The sequence below is a fragment of the Mandrillus leucophaeus genome, unplaced genomic scaffold (genome assembly GCF_000951045.1).
Source record: "Mandrillus leucophaeus isolate KB7577 unplaced genomic scaffold, Mleu.le_1.0 Scaffold454, whole genome shotgun sequence".
NCBI classification, from domain to species: Eukaryota; Metazoa; Chordata; class Mammalia; order Primates; family Cercopithecidae; genus Mandrillus; species Mandrillus leucophaeus.
Genome location: NW_012104854.1, coordinates 2,208,671 through 2,223,371, shown reverse-complemented (window position 1 = coordinate 2,223,371; position 14,701 = coordinate 2,208,671). Strand labels below are relative to the sequence as shown.

The 14,701-nt window shown below is 44.2% G+C and overlaps 1 protein-coding gene across 1 annotated transcript in view; it reads left to right on the top strand.

Annotated features, from left to right (window-relative positions):
• The window catches only part of MOB3B (MOB kinase activator 3B), a 209,678-nt gene that overhangs the window by 166,934 nt on the left and 28,043 nt on the right, over positions 1-14,701 (top strand). The window contains exon 3 of the mRNA XM_011994378.1: positions 12,599-12,801. Coding sequence (XP_011849768.1) covers positions 12,599-12,801 — 203 coding nt within the window. The remainder of the gene's footprint in view (positions 1-12,598; positions 12,802-14,701) is intronic.

The window sequence follows — 14,701 nt, the reverse complement described above, 5'->3', positions numbered from 1 at the left end:
TTTTTTAACGTTCTTGAATTAACTAAAATTTAACCACAGGGAAGTTTCATATAAGAATCTAGATTTCTGGATTCTCTTGAAAAAAAACAGAAGGTCTGGCAGTCCTAGATCTATATTCCTGCTGGCCAACAATCAGCTAAGGCTGAGAGGCTTTTTTCCTTTCCTACATAATACACTCTGCAGGCTGGCACAGTCCACGCCACTCCCAGTCATATTACACCCAGCCTACTTTACTCATTCATATTCCTTTGTAATCCCTGAAGGCATGTGAATATGTGATGTCTTGTTTAAGACATATTCAAGTAAATAATTTACTTGAATTAGTTCATGAATTTAGTTTGACTTTGAACCAGAGATAAGATTTTAGAGTCACATTTCTGGTTTCTTCCCTATCCCTTCTACTTACCTTCACTGGATCTTACATGCACATGCAGTGACTCACCATTTCTTGCTCAGTGCTGCCTTAACCCCTCTGTGTCAGGTGGAAAAAGTCCTCATCATCCACTCCCAGTCTTTCCCTCAGATTCTTTTTATCTGGAGAAGATCCCCTAACAGTTTTATTCCTATCTCAGGTTCATTTCAGAAGGGTCACTGTTCGCTTTGGCTCTGCAAAGCCCCCCTCAAGTTGGGCTCCAGTTGTTCTTTCTGGGTTCCCCCAACTGTCCAAAGAGGATCAGTGATGTTGCTATCTTCTCCCTTGCCCCCACCTCCTTCCATTATGTGTCTCAGCATGATTTGTCAACCAAATCTGGCTTACTGTAAACTTTAGTAACTCTAGAAAACTACCTGTTTGACAACTTTATTTAGATGAAAATGACCACATCAATGCAAATATACAATACAATTTGAAGAGGGAGATACTTCTTCCTCAGTATCAGTAAAAATCTGATACATGCATTTCTCTCTGAGATCTGCAAAGTGTGAAGAGATAACTGTGTATTAATGTTCATGGTAGCCTTACTACTTTAGACATTACTTGGTTAAACATGGGTCTATAGCAATTCCATGGAGATCTTTCTACCAAGCAGTGGTTTTCAGATTGTGACTCAAGGGCCAGTGGTTGGAGTTGGAAAAAGTAAGGGGAACCCAAGCAGGGGAAGTTCTTCACCACTCCCACACCACTCAGGTTTCTAACTCCCACACCACTCAGGTCTCTATGGTTATTTGTTTATTCACTGGCCTAGTCCGTTCAGGCTGCTACAACAAAAATACCACAAACGGAGTGGCTTATAAACAACAAATGTTTATTTCCCACAGTTCTGGAGGCTGGGAAGTCCAAGATCAAGGCACTGACAGATTCAGTGTCTGGTGAGGCCTTGCTTCCTGGTTCATAGATGGCAGTTTTTGCTGTAACCTCACATGGAGAAAAGAAAAAGGACCCTCTTTTTTTTTTTTTTTTTTTTTTTTTTTTGAGATGGAGTTTCACTCTTGTTGCCCAGGCTGGAGTGCAATGGTACAATCTTGGCTCACTGCAACCTCCACCTTCTGTGTTCAAGTGATTCTCCTGCCTCAGCCTCCCTAGTAGCTGGGATTACGGACATGCACCACCATGTCCAGCTAATTTTGTATTTTTAGGTCAGACGGGGTTTCTCCGTGTTGGTCAGACTGGCCTTGAACTCCCGACCTCAGATGATCCGCCCACCTCAGCCTCCCAAAGTGCTGAGATTACAGGCCTGAGCCACTGCGCCCGGCCAGGACCCTCCTTTTTAAAGGCACTAATCCCATTAATGGGGTGTCTGCCTTCATGAACTAATCACTTCCCAAAGGCCCCACCTCCTAGTACCTTTGGGGATTAGGATTTCAACACATGCATTTGAGGGGGGCATTAGCATTCAATCCATTGCATTCAGTAATTACATTTGGAGAACCACTGTGTTCTGCTACGCATTCGATGCCAGGGCTATGACTATGAACAAGAAAGGTCCCTGACATTACACAATTTTCAGTCTCCTGGGAGACAAAAAAAAAAAAAAAAAAAAAGACAATTAAAAGATGATGTGGTAGTATTGTCATGGAAGAAGTAGCAGGTGTTATGATATGCCTAACTAGACTGAGGGTGAGGTTGGAAGGGAGGACATTCTAGAGGAAGTGATAAATTAGTTGAGGTTTGAATAACAAACAGGAGTTAGTCAGGCAAAATGGAGAAGCTGAGGAAGAGGTTTCCAGCTACCAACCCTCCAGCATGCAGCAACGCACAGAAACAAGTGAGCAAGAGGATGGTAGCTTCAGATGCTGGAGTATTACACGCAAGTTAGGAGAATCCAGAAATGATGGTGGACCACGTGTGAAATCATAAAGGGTCTTGCCTGCATGTTAAATAGCTTGGATTTCACCATGGAATTTGTAGGAGGCTGCTTTAGAGTTTTGTGCAGAAAAACAGACTTCCTGGCTACATTTGCATATTAGGAAGGTCCTTCACCTGCCACATGGAGATTGGAGAAATGCAGGAGTAAAGAAAGGAAGCTCAGTTCCAAGGGAGCTGCATAAACCAGGCAGGAGGTGGGCTCGGAAGGAGGCAGTGGGGCTGGAGAGAAGTTTAGAGATCAGCAACCGTTCAAGACAAGACTTGGTGTTAATTGTCCTCCACGTAAGGGAAGAAAGATTCTACTGGGGAATAAAGAATAGTTTTATTTGTGAGGATACTCACAATATTATATCCATGACAAAAAACCTGGCCTTCAAATTCTGGTTGGGGCTCATCAAAAAGCTAGAAGGTGTGGCAGTCCTAGACCTATATTCCTGATCAAACTCAGCCTAACTTTCAAGAACCAGTGAAGTTCATTAACATCCTGTTGGTTCTGTCTCATTTGGCCCGTTTGATTTTCAGCAAACTGGTCAGATTTGCACTGTCTAGAGTTTGTTTCTAATGGCTTTTATTGTCAGTCCATGGTGAATATCTTTCACGGGTTGTCTTGAGTCTTTCTTAATCTACTGTTCCTTTCATATCCATGCTGTGAAAGCAGCGGACAAAGGCAGCCATCTGGGAGCTGGGAATGCTGATGAGCAACTCAGAAGTGGCGCTGAGGGGTAGGAGGAGGTGTGACGAGCAGGCACACTGGACTCATGGTTGCTCCTTGGGGTGGCTGAAACAGCACTTCCTATGCCCAGCACATGGCATGTCTGAAAGAATTAAGACTCTCTTGAGAACATATAATCACATACCACTGTTTGTCTTTCTTTTGGCCCAACCACCATGATAACAGACTGGAGGATAGCACAAAAGGGCTGGGGAGGGGCAGAGGGATGGAGTTGGAAAACAGAGTAGTAGCCAGTTTATTTCTAAGCATTTGCAGCTGTCAGCTTGTTTGGGGACTTTTTTTTCTCTTTTTTTAGGCAGAGGAACAAAGTCCTGCTACACAGGATTGTTTTCCTTGGCATGACAAACAGACACTTTCTTGAGGAACGTACTGAGATAACACAAAACATCTGCTAAGAGGAATCAATCCTCGCAGCTGAATTTTCATCAGCATCAGCAAGAACATGAAGCTTCTCTCTCTCTTCCTCTCTCTCTGTATATGTATGTGTGTGTGTGTATGTGTGTGTGTGTGTGTATATATATGTGTGTGTGTATATATATATATAGCAGGTGGCAGGAGAATGGATGGGGATGAAGGGGCAAGAGAATAAGCTAAGAGGAGGAGGATATATATTATTAAGAAACATCTGTGGTGTTCATGAGTTTTGTTTTGTTTTGTTTCATTTTGTTTTTGCCTTGTGATCCGATTGCATCTTGTTTTGCGAGTATTTTGGAAATGGTGTGTTCTCAGTCATGCTGCCAGAGGAGGTATGTTTTCTTTTTCCACGTGTGTGGGATGTTGTTTTTATTCGTGAACTATTGAGAATGAGTTGTTTTTACGACTTGTAGAGGGATTTTCACATCCCTCTTATTACTGGACTCTGAAGACAGAAGGGATGGCACAAAAGCCCTCAGACATAAATAACAGTTTCAAGGAGAAACATGGGCACTTCTGGGTGTTGTTGACATGCCATCAGGGGTCCCAAAGGATTGGCCAGGACATCAGGTTTCATCATGTGTCCTTTGGAAGCTCCTTGGACAGTTCACATGCTATTCCCATGTATCACAGGTCTTCCAGGTATACTTTCCAAGAAAAGTTTACCCTTTGGAGAAGAGGCAGCTTCACCTGTCCTGTTTCATTTGCTCTCCTGCCACGCCTGTCTTGGCGTTGATTCAGAAAAGCTGTCTTCTTAGCATTGGTGACATCGGCTGCCATTTCCAGATGCCTTCTGTGTGCCTGCTGGCGTTGTGCTTCTCATTCAGTCCTCACGGTCTCATGAAGAGCTAGGTATTATTGTCACCATTCCTCAGACAAGGAAACAGAGGCTTTTGAAAGTTAGCAAAGTTGCTTAAGGGCAAGCAGCACAGAAGTCCCACAGCTGGAATCGCAAGTGGGATTGAGGCCAGAGCCAGGCACTTCACCAGTGTCCTAAACCCCCAGTGACACATACATTTGAGAAAGTAAAAGCCAAACTACCCTTTTCTACCTTGTCTTCTAACAAGTGTCAATTGTTGTGTCAATTGTATTTGGGTGAGATGAAAGGATCTGTAGAACCCTGCAAAGCTTCCTGGCAGAATGGAAAGAGGATAGGCTCCGAGACAGACTTGAATTCAGATCCCTCTTCATCACAAACTAGCTCTATAAAACCAAAGTCTGTCCCTTCACCTCTTTGAGCTTTGATTTCAGGGTATGCAGATGGCACAGGAGCTCAACTCTCATTCCAACAGTCAGCAAGTATTTATTCCATACCCACCTTGCTCCAGGTGCCAAGCCACAAAGGAGGCATCACTAAAGAGACATTTGTGAGGAGGCTGGACACCATCCCTGCTCTCACAGAGTGGCCAGTCTGGAGCAGGTAACAGACCTGAAGCAGGGACTCCCACAGATACACGTGGAATTACCATGTGTGATCTGTGCAGGAAAATTTCAGGAGCAGAATAGCAGATGCCAGGGAAGCTGGGTCTGGGGATGATGGGAGACACTGAGCCAAGCTCTAAAGAAAGAAGAGGCAGTAACCAGGTGATCAATAAAGGGGGCTTCTGCCAGTTGTTTGCAGAACTTGAGGTGTTTGGGGGCAGTTCTCCAGTATCCCCAGAGACAACCTTTTGGTTCTTACTCTTCAGACCACAAAAACCCAGGTTCAGCCCAGCACTGATCACAGATCAGAGTCTCATTCCCAGGTGTTGGCCTTTCTCTTCAGAAGAAAAGGGAAAATTATGAAAACAGGAATGATTAACAGCCAGCTCAGAACACACACCCCCACCCCCCAATCTCCTGGACCTTTGTCAACCAAAGCATTTCTGCATGTTCTAAAGGACTTTTTCCTTTTTTGGCCTCCATAACAAGATAAAATAAGTAACACAAGCCATTTAGGCAACATATTTTCTTTCAGAGGTGCCTGAAAAGGAAGGATTGAATGAGATGTTTGAGGGCTTAGTGGAAGGGAGGGGCAGGAGGGAAAGAGGAAGAAAGAAAAATGGGTTGAAGTGCAGAAATTACTGGAATTTTTATTAAATTTTCTTGGGGAGAAAGGAGATTTACTAAGTCAGAGATGAAAGGCAAATCTGCATGGGGCTCCAGAGAAATTATTACGTTTCATAGTCGATTTAGCTCTCACACTGAATGTGGCTTGGAGATCAGAAAGTTGTGGTTAGACACATTCATAAACTCAGCAGGGCTCTGTCAGATGCGGGTTCCTGACTGAGTACCAAGGCTTCATGAGCAACAGAGACAGGGCTACAAGGCTGTCTCATCAAGCCTTCAAGAGAGACTCCAGGCCTGCACTCTCCTCACTCTCCACCCTCACCCCAGCACCCTGGCCTGCCTCCTCCTTAGCCTGTTTGCCCAGAAAACTCTAGACTTGCTTTGAGTCTAACTGGTGAGCAGACTCCTGCTAGAAACTTATATTAGTGATTGGTTTGGTTGCTGGCCTCTGCTTAGGCATGTTGCCTCAGCACGTGCCAAAACCTGAGCTCAGCTGGCCCTGTTTCAGGTTCATTAACTCCATTTCAGTACTGATCCATTTGCAGAAACTAAGCTACACCATATGACTCAAGGCCATCCAGGCCCAGGGTTATCCTTGAACACCTGGATGTCCATCCCCTCTCTGTGGAGCACTAATCTGAACACTTTCTCAATGTGGGCCAATTGGAGTCTGAAATTTTCCAGTTTTTAATCTGAGAGCCACAGGCGGTAGTTCAGGGTAGGATAGAGGGAAGGGCATGTTCTAAGACTCAATTATTGATTGCAGATCACTTAGAGATCTTGTGATCAAAGGTTGTTTTCTATATCATCAATACAGGTAAATATCTAACAGTCTGGGATTATTGCTGATGGTTTGTCTGAATTATTATAAGACTAGTCAAAATTTAACTCCAAACCCTTACAATCTATTTCAGTTAGGACTGCTGGTTAATGTTGTCTGGCATTAACTTTCTAATTGAGTACAGTGACTGAAAATTAACTTTCACCACCTGGGGGAAAAAAAAAAAGATTGAAAAGAGAAGAAGGAAGGTTTCAATGATAAAAAGAAAGTTTCGGATTTTTCTCCTTTCCACACCCTAGGCTGGATCACAGTGTTCCTCATTGCAGAGTTTTCTCTTCTCCCCAAAAGCAACATGCAGCCTTCCATGCCAGGACTATATATATCAAGAGTCTGGCAAAAAGCTATCCTTTCTGCTGTGGGTTTTATTTATTTTATTTTATTTTATTTTTTGCCTCCCCCAAACAGGAGATGATGGATTCACATCTTGACTAAATAAGACCACTGCTTTTTTCTGATTCAATTTTGATTGATGAAGTATTCCTGCCTTGCCTGTGCCAGGTGCTTTCAAAGGTGGAATCAAAGTATATAACACAGTCCCTTTGTTCAGAGAACTTACAGCAATATAAGACATAAGTTTGAGAAACTAGTAGAAAATAATGCAAGGTAGATGATACTCCAGGGCTTATTCAGTACCTGCCACTGTAAGTTCTTTGCAAGTTCAGAATTGATGTATTAATGCCAAGACTGCTATCCTGAAAATAAATAGGCAGGAGGAATTTAATCCCCAAGTGTGTTACAAAGACCATTTGGTCAATGGGATACTAAAACTAACAATTCACAATAGAATACTCACTATCTGCAAGGCAGTAAGCTAACCCTTGTAGATGTTTATATAATTAATCCGCACAACAACCTAAGCTACAAATAACATTAATATATCCCTATTTTTCTTTAAGGATGGGGAAAGTGGGGATAGGAGACACTACATCATCTGAATATGGCTACATTATGAATAAGTGGTAAAGCTAGAAATGAAGCCTAGGAATTCTGATTACAGACTCTGTGTTTTAAATCAATAGCTATTATGAGCAAAGGGGAATCCAGATTTAAATAGGACTTTTTCCTACAGATATTCTCAGATCCTTTACTATGCTTGGGTACATTGTAAACCTCTATGAAAACAGCATTTTTGCCAATATATTTGGCCTCAGAATCCTCTCTTTTTAGCCAAGGATCTCTCGAGAATCGTGACTTTTAAAACACATAATGGGGAATATTGAAGTGGAGGGTCCATGGTATCTTCTGTGCTCATGAGGCAGAAGGAGGGCATTGGTTATGGTCCTGATGTTGAGTCAGTTGTGCCATGTAGACCACAGGTTGCCCTTTGCTCCGACCCAGCCATGCACAGCTCCCCAGGTCCAGGCTGCCGTTGTAGCTAGCCAAGTGTCCATTTGAGGTGATCCAGTTGCCTTTCTTCCAACTGCTGAACTGGATTCTTTTAAAACAAGTATTTTTTGAGCTCCTTCCACAAGCAAGCTAATTGCAGGTCATAAAATGGTATTCTTGACTGGACAAGATAGCTTACGCCTATAATCCCCAGCACTTTGAGAGGCTGAGGTGGGAGGACTGTTTGAGCCCAGGAGTTTGAGACCAGGCTGGGCAATATAGTGAGACCTTGTCTCTACAAAAACATTTACAAAAGTTAGCCAGGCATGGTGGCGTATGCCTGTATTCTCAGCTACTCGGAAGGCTGAGGCAGGAGGATTGCTTGGGCCCAAGAGGCTGAGGCTGCAGTGAGTTGTGTTGTGACATTGCACTCCAGCCAGGGTAGAGTAAAACTCTGTCCTTAAAAGATGAATAAATTAAAATAAAATGGTATTCTTATCCCTCACCTTCCCTGACACCATAGAACCTATAGGATGCTGAAGAAAAAGCCTGAGTTTTGAAGCCAAATCTCTATCTCATTTTACCCATGTGGCCTGGGGCAAATGATTTAACTGAGCTAAGCCTCAGTTTCCGTTAAAAAAAAAAAATGGGCCGGGCATGGTGGCTCAATCCCAGCAATTGGGGAGGCTGAGGCGGGCAGATCACGAGGTCAGGCGATCCAGACCATCCTGGCTAACACGGTGAAACCCCGTCTCTACTAAAAATACAAAAAATTAGCCAGGCATGGTGGCAGGCGCCTGTGGTCCCAGCTACTCAGGAGGCTGAGGCAGGAGAATGGCGTGAACCTGGGAGGCGGAGCTCGCAGTGAGCCGAGATCGCGCCACTGCACTCCAGCCTGGGCGAAAGTGCAAGACTCCTTCTCAAACAACAACAACAAAAAACTGAAATAATAATTCCACTACTCAGGGTGTCACTGGGATTAAATGACATTGCACATACACAGATCAGCCTTCATTTGGGGTTATCTTTTCTTTTAGTTATTTAATGGAGATTGGATACTTCTTTGCAGCACCATAAAGAAAGAAAACCACCTCAAATCAATCAGTTTTCATGAAGTGGCTCTCTGGAGCCTGCCAGGAAAGGGAGTGGGTCAGCAAGCTGCATCTTGTTTTATCTTGCTGCCATGAGGCCAGTAACACAGAATGAGAAAGTTCCAGAGTCTGCAGAAGGGGCGGACATCCAGGTCTCTCCATCTGAAGGGACAACCTCTTCCAAGTCCCACCTTCTGAGAAGGTTTATTTAAAACACACACACACAAATCTGGACATCCGTAAGGCAGAAGAGAAAAGGGTGAAAATAGTGTACAAACTATAGAATTGGCCCCTGAACCATCAATAAATATAAGAATTTTTCAAATGCATATAGCTTTCCTGTTCTTTGCCCCACTCCCTGTGAGCTGGATTTTGTCTCTGATTCAGCAGAGAACCCAGTGGGGTTTCCTAGGCTCCCAGCCTCTTTGCAGTGTCTGGAGTTGGCCTGGGGTGACTGCAGTGCATGCTGAACATGTCTTGACTTGAACCGTTCGCAGCTTTTGCTTTTGAAGAATGAATTACATGCAAGGGAGGGAATGGTGGAAGAGTGGGGCCTGACTTAGCAGCCAGAGCCAAGAGATTCTGAGCCTGGAGTCCCACCTACCCGAGGAGTTCAAGTGGGAAATAATGAAATCGAACTTACTCCCAAAGCTCCCATTGAGTGCCAAGCACAGTACAGATACTATTATAAAAACCCTACAAAGTAAATTTGTGTATTAGTTTTATAATAAAGTTGAGTGATGAAGACTCGACTGGATTTTAAACTAAAGACCTAGTTTAAAATCCTAGCCCTACTACTTACTAGCTACATAAGCTGCATAAGTTGTAGCTAGTAGGAAGTAGGGCTAGGGTTTTAAACTAGGTCTTCCAGATTCCAAACCAACTACTCTAAAGCCATAGCCCAAAATGGATAGGCAAGAGGCAAACCCCCTTCAAGGCCAGAGACAAGTCAGAGACCAGGTTTGGAATGGAAGGCACAGCCGAGATTTCCGAGCTGAGCAGAGGCAGAGATGGGGAGAACAGAGCTGCTTGGAGACAATCTAAAGGGGGCCAGCAATTGCCATGAGCATCTGCAGTGTGTCCAAAGCTTTGCCTTATCTGCAGTCAGTGTGGAGGGTAGAGGGGCTGGCTATAAGGACCACACAGATAAACTGGCACAGCTGTAAGTCCCTGTGTCCCCCCAGCATCTGGTGAGCTTCCATGAGACTGGAACCAGGGGAGAAGGGGGAGCATACCTGAGGGAGTTTGAGCTGCCCGGAAAGGAAGGACCTCAGAGCTTAGAAGTATGTGCAGAGCCCCAGAGCAGTGCTCGTGGACTTTGGAGTCAGGCTAACTGGCCCAATCCCTCCTCTACTATTTCCCTGCTGGGTGACCTTGGGCAGCTACTTAATTGTCCCAAATCTATTTCTTTATCTGTGAGATGGAAATAATTTAAGGCCTGTTCTGAGGGCTAGTCAGCTAATCCATATAAAGGGCTTGGCACAGTCCCTAAAAGATAGTAAGAGCTCAGTAAATACTACTGTTAATCCCAGGTCTGTGGCCTTAAGGCCTGAGCAGAGAAAGCTAACATACTGTCGTTGAGGGCAGCAGAGTATGTTAGCTGACCTTTTCTCACCTCTGGTTGTGGCTTCTGATGCTGTGGACATTTTTCTGCCCTTCTCTGCCTTCTGTCCCCATCCTCTTTCTTTTGCTTATTTATGTTTCTGTGCCACTGAAGAGTAACCTTTAGATGTCTCACTGTGCTTGACGATCGAGTGGTTCTTCTAACCTGGCAAGAGAGAGAGTTGTACTCCGTAATACCCATTTTTTGGATTTTAGAGTCAGGCTGACTTGGTTTAAATCTCAGCCCTACCACTTTTTAGCAACAGAATTCATGCTGCAGAGCCTCAGTGCTATTTATCTATGAAACATTAATAAGAATAATAAAACCTATTCCACAGATATGTTGTGAAGATAACATATGTCAGCCTCCTGGCATTGTCACCAGCTGGGTTACAGGACTCCCCTTGTGAAGCAAACATACCTGTCTTAGAGGGAATTCCAGCACTTCTGGGACTCAGGCTTGAAAGACTCCAGACCCGCCCCCAGTGTGGCAGCAGCAGTTCTGCAGGCCCCTCTCCACTGAGAAAGCAGCCCATAAACTCTGCGTGCGGCTACCCTCCACCTTCTCCTCAGCTCTACCTCGCCCTCAACCCCAAATCCCAGCATCTGTTGCCCAGGCAGTCAGCTCCCAAGCAGCGCCAGAGCTTCTCCCTGGGTTCATTTGATATGTTGCCACTTTGTTTCAAAGAAAAACCAGTATCAGTGCTGGGACCCAAGGGAGGCAGATCTTGTCACTGCCGCCTGCCAGACATGTTCCTTCTCTTCCTGTGCCGGGGTCCCAGGTGATCCCATTACAGTGTCTCACCAGACAGCTGCCACTAGGTTTCTGTGGAGGAAAGGACAGCAAAATTCCAGGCTTCCTGGGGACTTGGGGCACGCACTGTGCACAGCTCTACAATTTTGCTGAAAGCCTAGTGGTCATTTCTACCTTTCCTTGACAAGGGTAATTCTGTTGTTGTTTTGTTTTGTTTTGTTTTGTTTTTTGAGACGCCCAGGCTGGAATGCAGTGGCACGATCTCGGCTCACTACAACCTCCACCTCCCAGGTTCAAGCAGTTCTCCTGGCTCATCCTCCCAAGTAGCTGAGATTACAGGCGCACGCCACTATGCCCAGCTAATTTTTTTCGTATTTTTAGCAGAGACAATGTTTCACCATGTTGGCCAGACTGGTCTCGAACTCCTGACCTCAGGCAATCCGCCTGCCTTGGCCTCCCAAAGTGCTGGGATTACAGGGGTGAGCCACCGCATCCGGCCCAGTAATTCTTTTCCTTATAACAACAGGCCTTACCTTGCAGAGAAAAGGGAGGACGTTATCATTTAATAAGCTCTCACTATATTCTAGGCACTGTAGGAGGATCTTACGTTAATACCCTCCCAGCCATGTAAGGAAGACCTTATTAGGACCACTCTTTTACGGACGAGAAACCAAAAGTCAAACAACTTGCCCACAGTCATACATCTGGAAGGGGAGTAGAGTACGAATTCAAACAATGTCTGTTTAACTTAGGAACCCATTACAACATGTCACCACTTAAGGACAGCGTAAATAACAAAACAGCTTAAACAGTGTTTGAGAGGGAGAAAGGAAGTGGGCTTGCGATCCTGCAGTTTGTTGCTTTGACCGAGCTGGGAGTAGTGGTCATCAGATGGGAAATCTGAGTGACTTCGATGACCACTCACCCTTTCTGTGTTATGAAAAACAAGACCTCCTCCCAACTCTTACCTTCCTCAAAGAGACAAAGGGGGAATCTGTGTGATGCAAAGTATCTGTGAAAGTTACTGAATTTGCCCACCTCAGAAACAGTATACCTCAGGAAAAACTTTGCAAACTGGTAGCTTGCAAGCCCAGTGTAACTTAGAGAGATGTTTTATTTTGACTAATGGTACTTTTTAAAACTTCAAGTTACTTGCTTAATATTTAAAAAATGCAGTAGGTCCACGTATAACTCTTAAATTTCTGAATTATCTTGAAAAATTAGAAGCTCTAACAACACGGGGCCTCCATCCCTATATGGCCACTGTTGGCTGTAGTCACAGCAACTGCTGCCCTTGATGAGGAGGTGGAAGGTGCTTTCTAGTTTGCTACCAACCCCCACCCCCCACTCCCTATGACTCCTGTGACACGGGGTGCCAGTCTCCCTGTAGCCTCGCCCTCAGACAGTTTTCTGATATTAGAGGAAAGAGGAAAAGGAACTTTCCTGTCATGGTTTCATTCTTTCTTCTTTTTTTCTTCTCTAGGTGTTCCCTTCCCAAAGAACTTCCTTCAGATCTGCAAGAAGATCCTGTGCCGCCTTTTCCGGGTCTTTGTCCACGTCTACATCCACCACTTCGACCGGGTCATTGTGATGGGTGCAGAGGCCCATGTCAACACCTGCTACAAACATTTCTATTACTTTGTCACAGAGATGAACCTCATAGACCGCAAGGAGCTCGAGCCTTTGGTAAGTGGCACCATGCGATAATGGTTTCCAAGTCACCCCAGGAGCTCAGCCATTTGTCATAGTGCATTGTCAATCCCTGGAAAATGCTCACTGATGGCTAGCTGTTAACAGAGGGCTGCAGAATTGAATGGGGTTTAGTGGTCAACAAACAACCAGGAGATGCCAAGATGTCCACTGTCACCAAATAAGTGTCCGAGATTACTCTCCAAGAGGTAGCAGAATGTAGTGGGAATATAATAGTTTGGATCAGAGGGAGTAGCTTTAATTCTCAGCTCCAAAGTCATTCTTCCACTTACTGAATTCCTTAAATGGACATCTTTGATATATTATCTCCCACTCTGTTAATCAAAGATGATCAGAAACATTTCTTCAGTAGGTAAATAAATATTTAGCACCTACTGTGTGCCAGCTGCTAGGCATATAGTCAGGTAAAACTGCCTTGGGGCAGCTTTTACTCCAGAGGTGGTGACAGAAGTTAAAGCCCTAAATAAGAATACAATCTCACAGGGACTTTGCTTTTCACACTGAGTTTTCCGTGTTGCAGTTTCAATGAGATATATTAGAATAGAGAACATTTGATATGATTAAATCCTTAGTGTTATTGTTTAGGTGAATGGGGAATACTTTCATTTTCTTCAAAAGCTGTCTTTCCAGTGGCACTCAATCTGTGCTTCAGAAGTCAAGGACCCCTAAAAACCTCATCACCTTTTGTACCATGCAGCATCTCAATGCAGACACTTTGATCAAAGGATTTTTTAGTGGCTCTATTGAGTACTTATATTATGCCCCCATATAATACAAGGTGGCTGTTTTGCTAAATATAACTGACAGAGCAACTACATTTCATCCAAGTTCATTTGAACAACCAGAGTACGAGAGCCAGGCTGTCCTCTTTTGCCACCCTGTATCCCTTTCTCTTTGTGTACCTATTTTAAAACACGGGTTTTATTATTTTTATTTTTATTTTTTCTTTGAGACAGGGTCTCACTCTGTCTCCCAGTCTGGAGTGCAATGGCAAGGTCATAGCTCACCATAGCTCACCTTCAACTCCTAGGTTCAAGCAATCCTCCCACCTCAGCCTCCCAAGTAGCTGGGACTATAGGCTGGCATGGCTGGGTTTTTTTTTTTTTTTTTTTTTTTTTTTAGAGATGGGATGTCACTATGTTGTCCAAGCTTGTCTCAAACTCCTGGCTTCAAGCAATTCTCCACCCTTGTTCTCCCAAAGTGCTGGGATTACAGGTGTGAGCCACCACGCCTGGCCAGGTTTTATTATTATTTAGGTATGGTAAAGCTAACAGATCAGATGATTGTCATTGAAAAGAGAATTTGTTATACTCATCCCAAGAGAAAGAGCCATGCCGCGCCACAAGAGAGCACATGGGAAAGCACCAGGGTTAGTCAGGAGACCGAGGGAGCAGAGAAAGCATGGGCAAGAACCCTCACTGTGGTTTTCATGGGAAGGAATGGGCCAGACAGAGTAAGCAGGTTTAGGGTTGGCTAATTTGAATAATCTCTGGAGCCTAGGGGTTATTCCTAGTTATCTGATACCTGGCCCTGGGGTGGTTAATGTGAGACCCTGATGGAGGAAGTATTTGGGGTGCAGGCTCTGCAGGATTGGTTTGCATTGGTTGTTGTGTAAACAGCTTGAGGGCAAATTGTTTACCATCACTAGGAAGTGGCTAGCTCTGGGAGGGGCAGTCCCTCCAGGATCAACAAGGCCACTTTGATGTTAAAGAATCAAAACACAAAAAATAAGAGATATGTTTAATACAATACAGTGCCTGTACCTGGCAAAGAAGATGGTGAATTTCACATATCACCTTTAGTGTTTTTCACCTTGAAATTTATTATTGTGTTATGAGAATATATGGCAAAAATATATATATATAATACTATATAT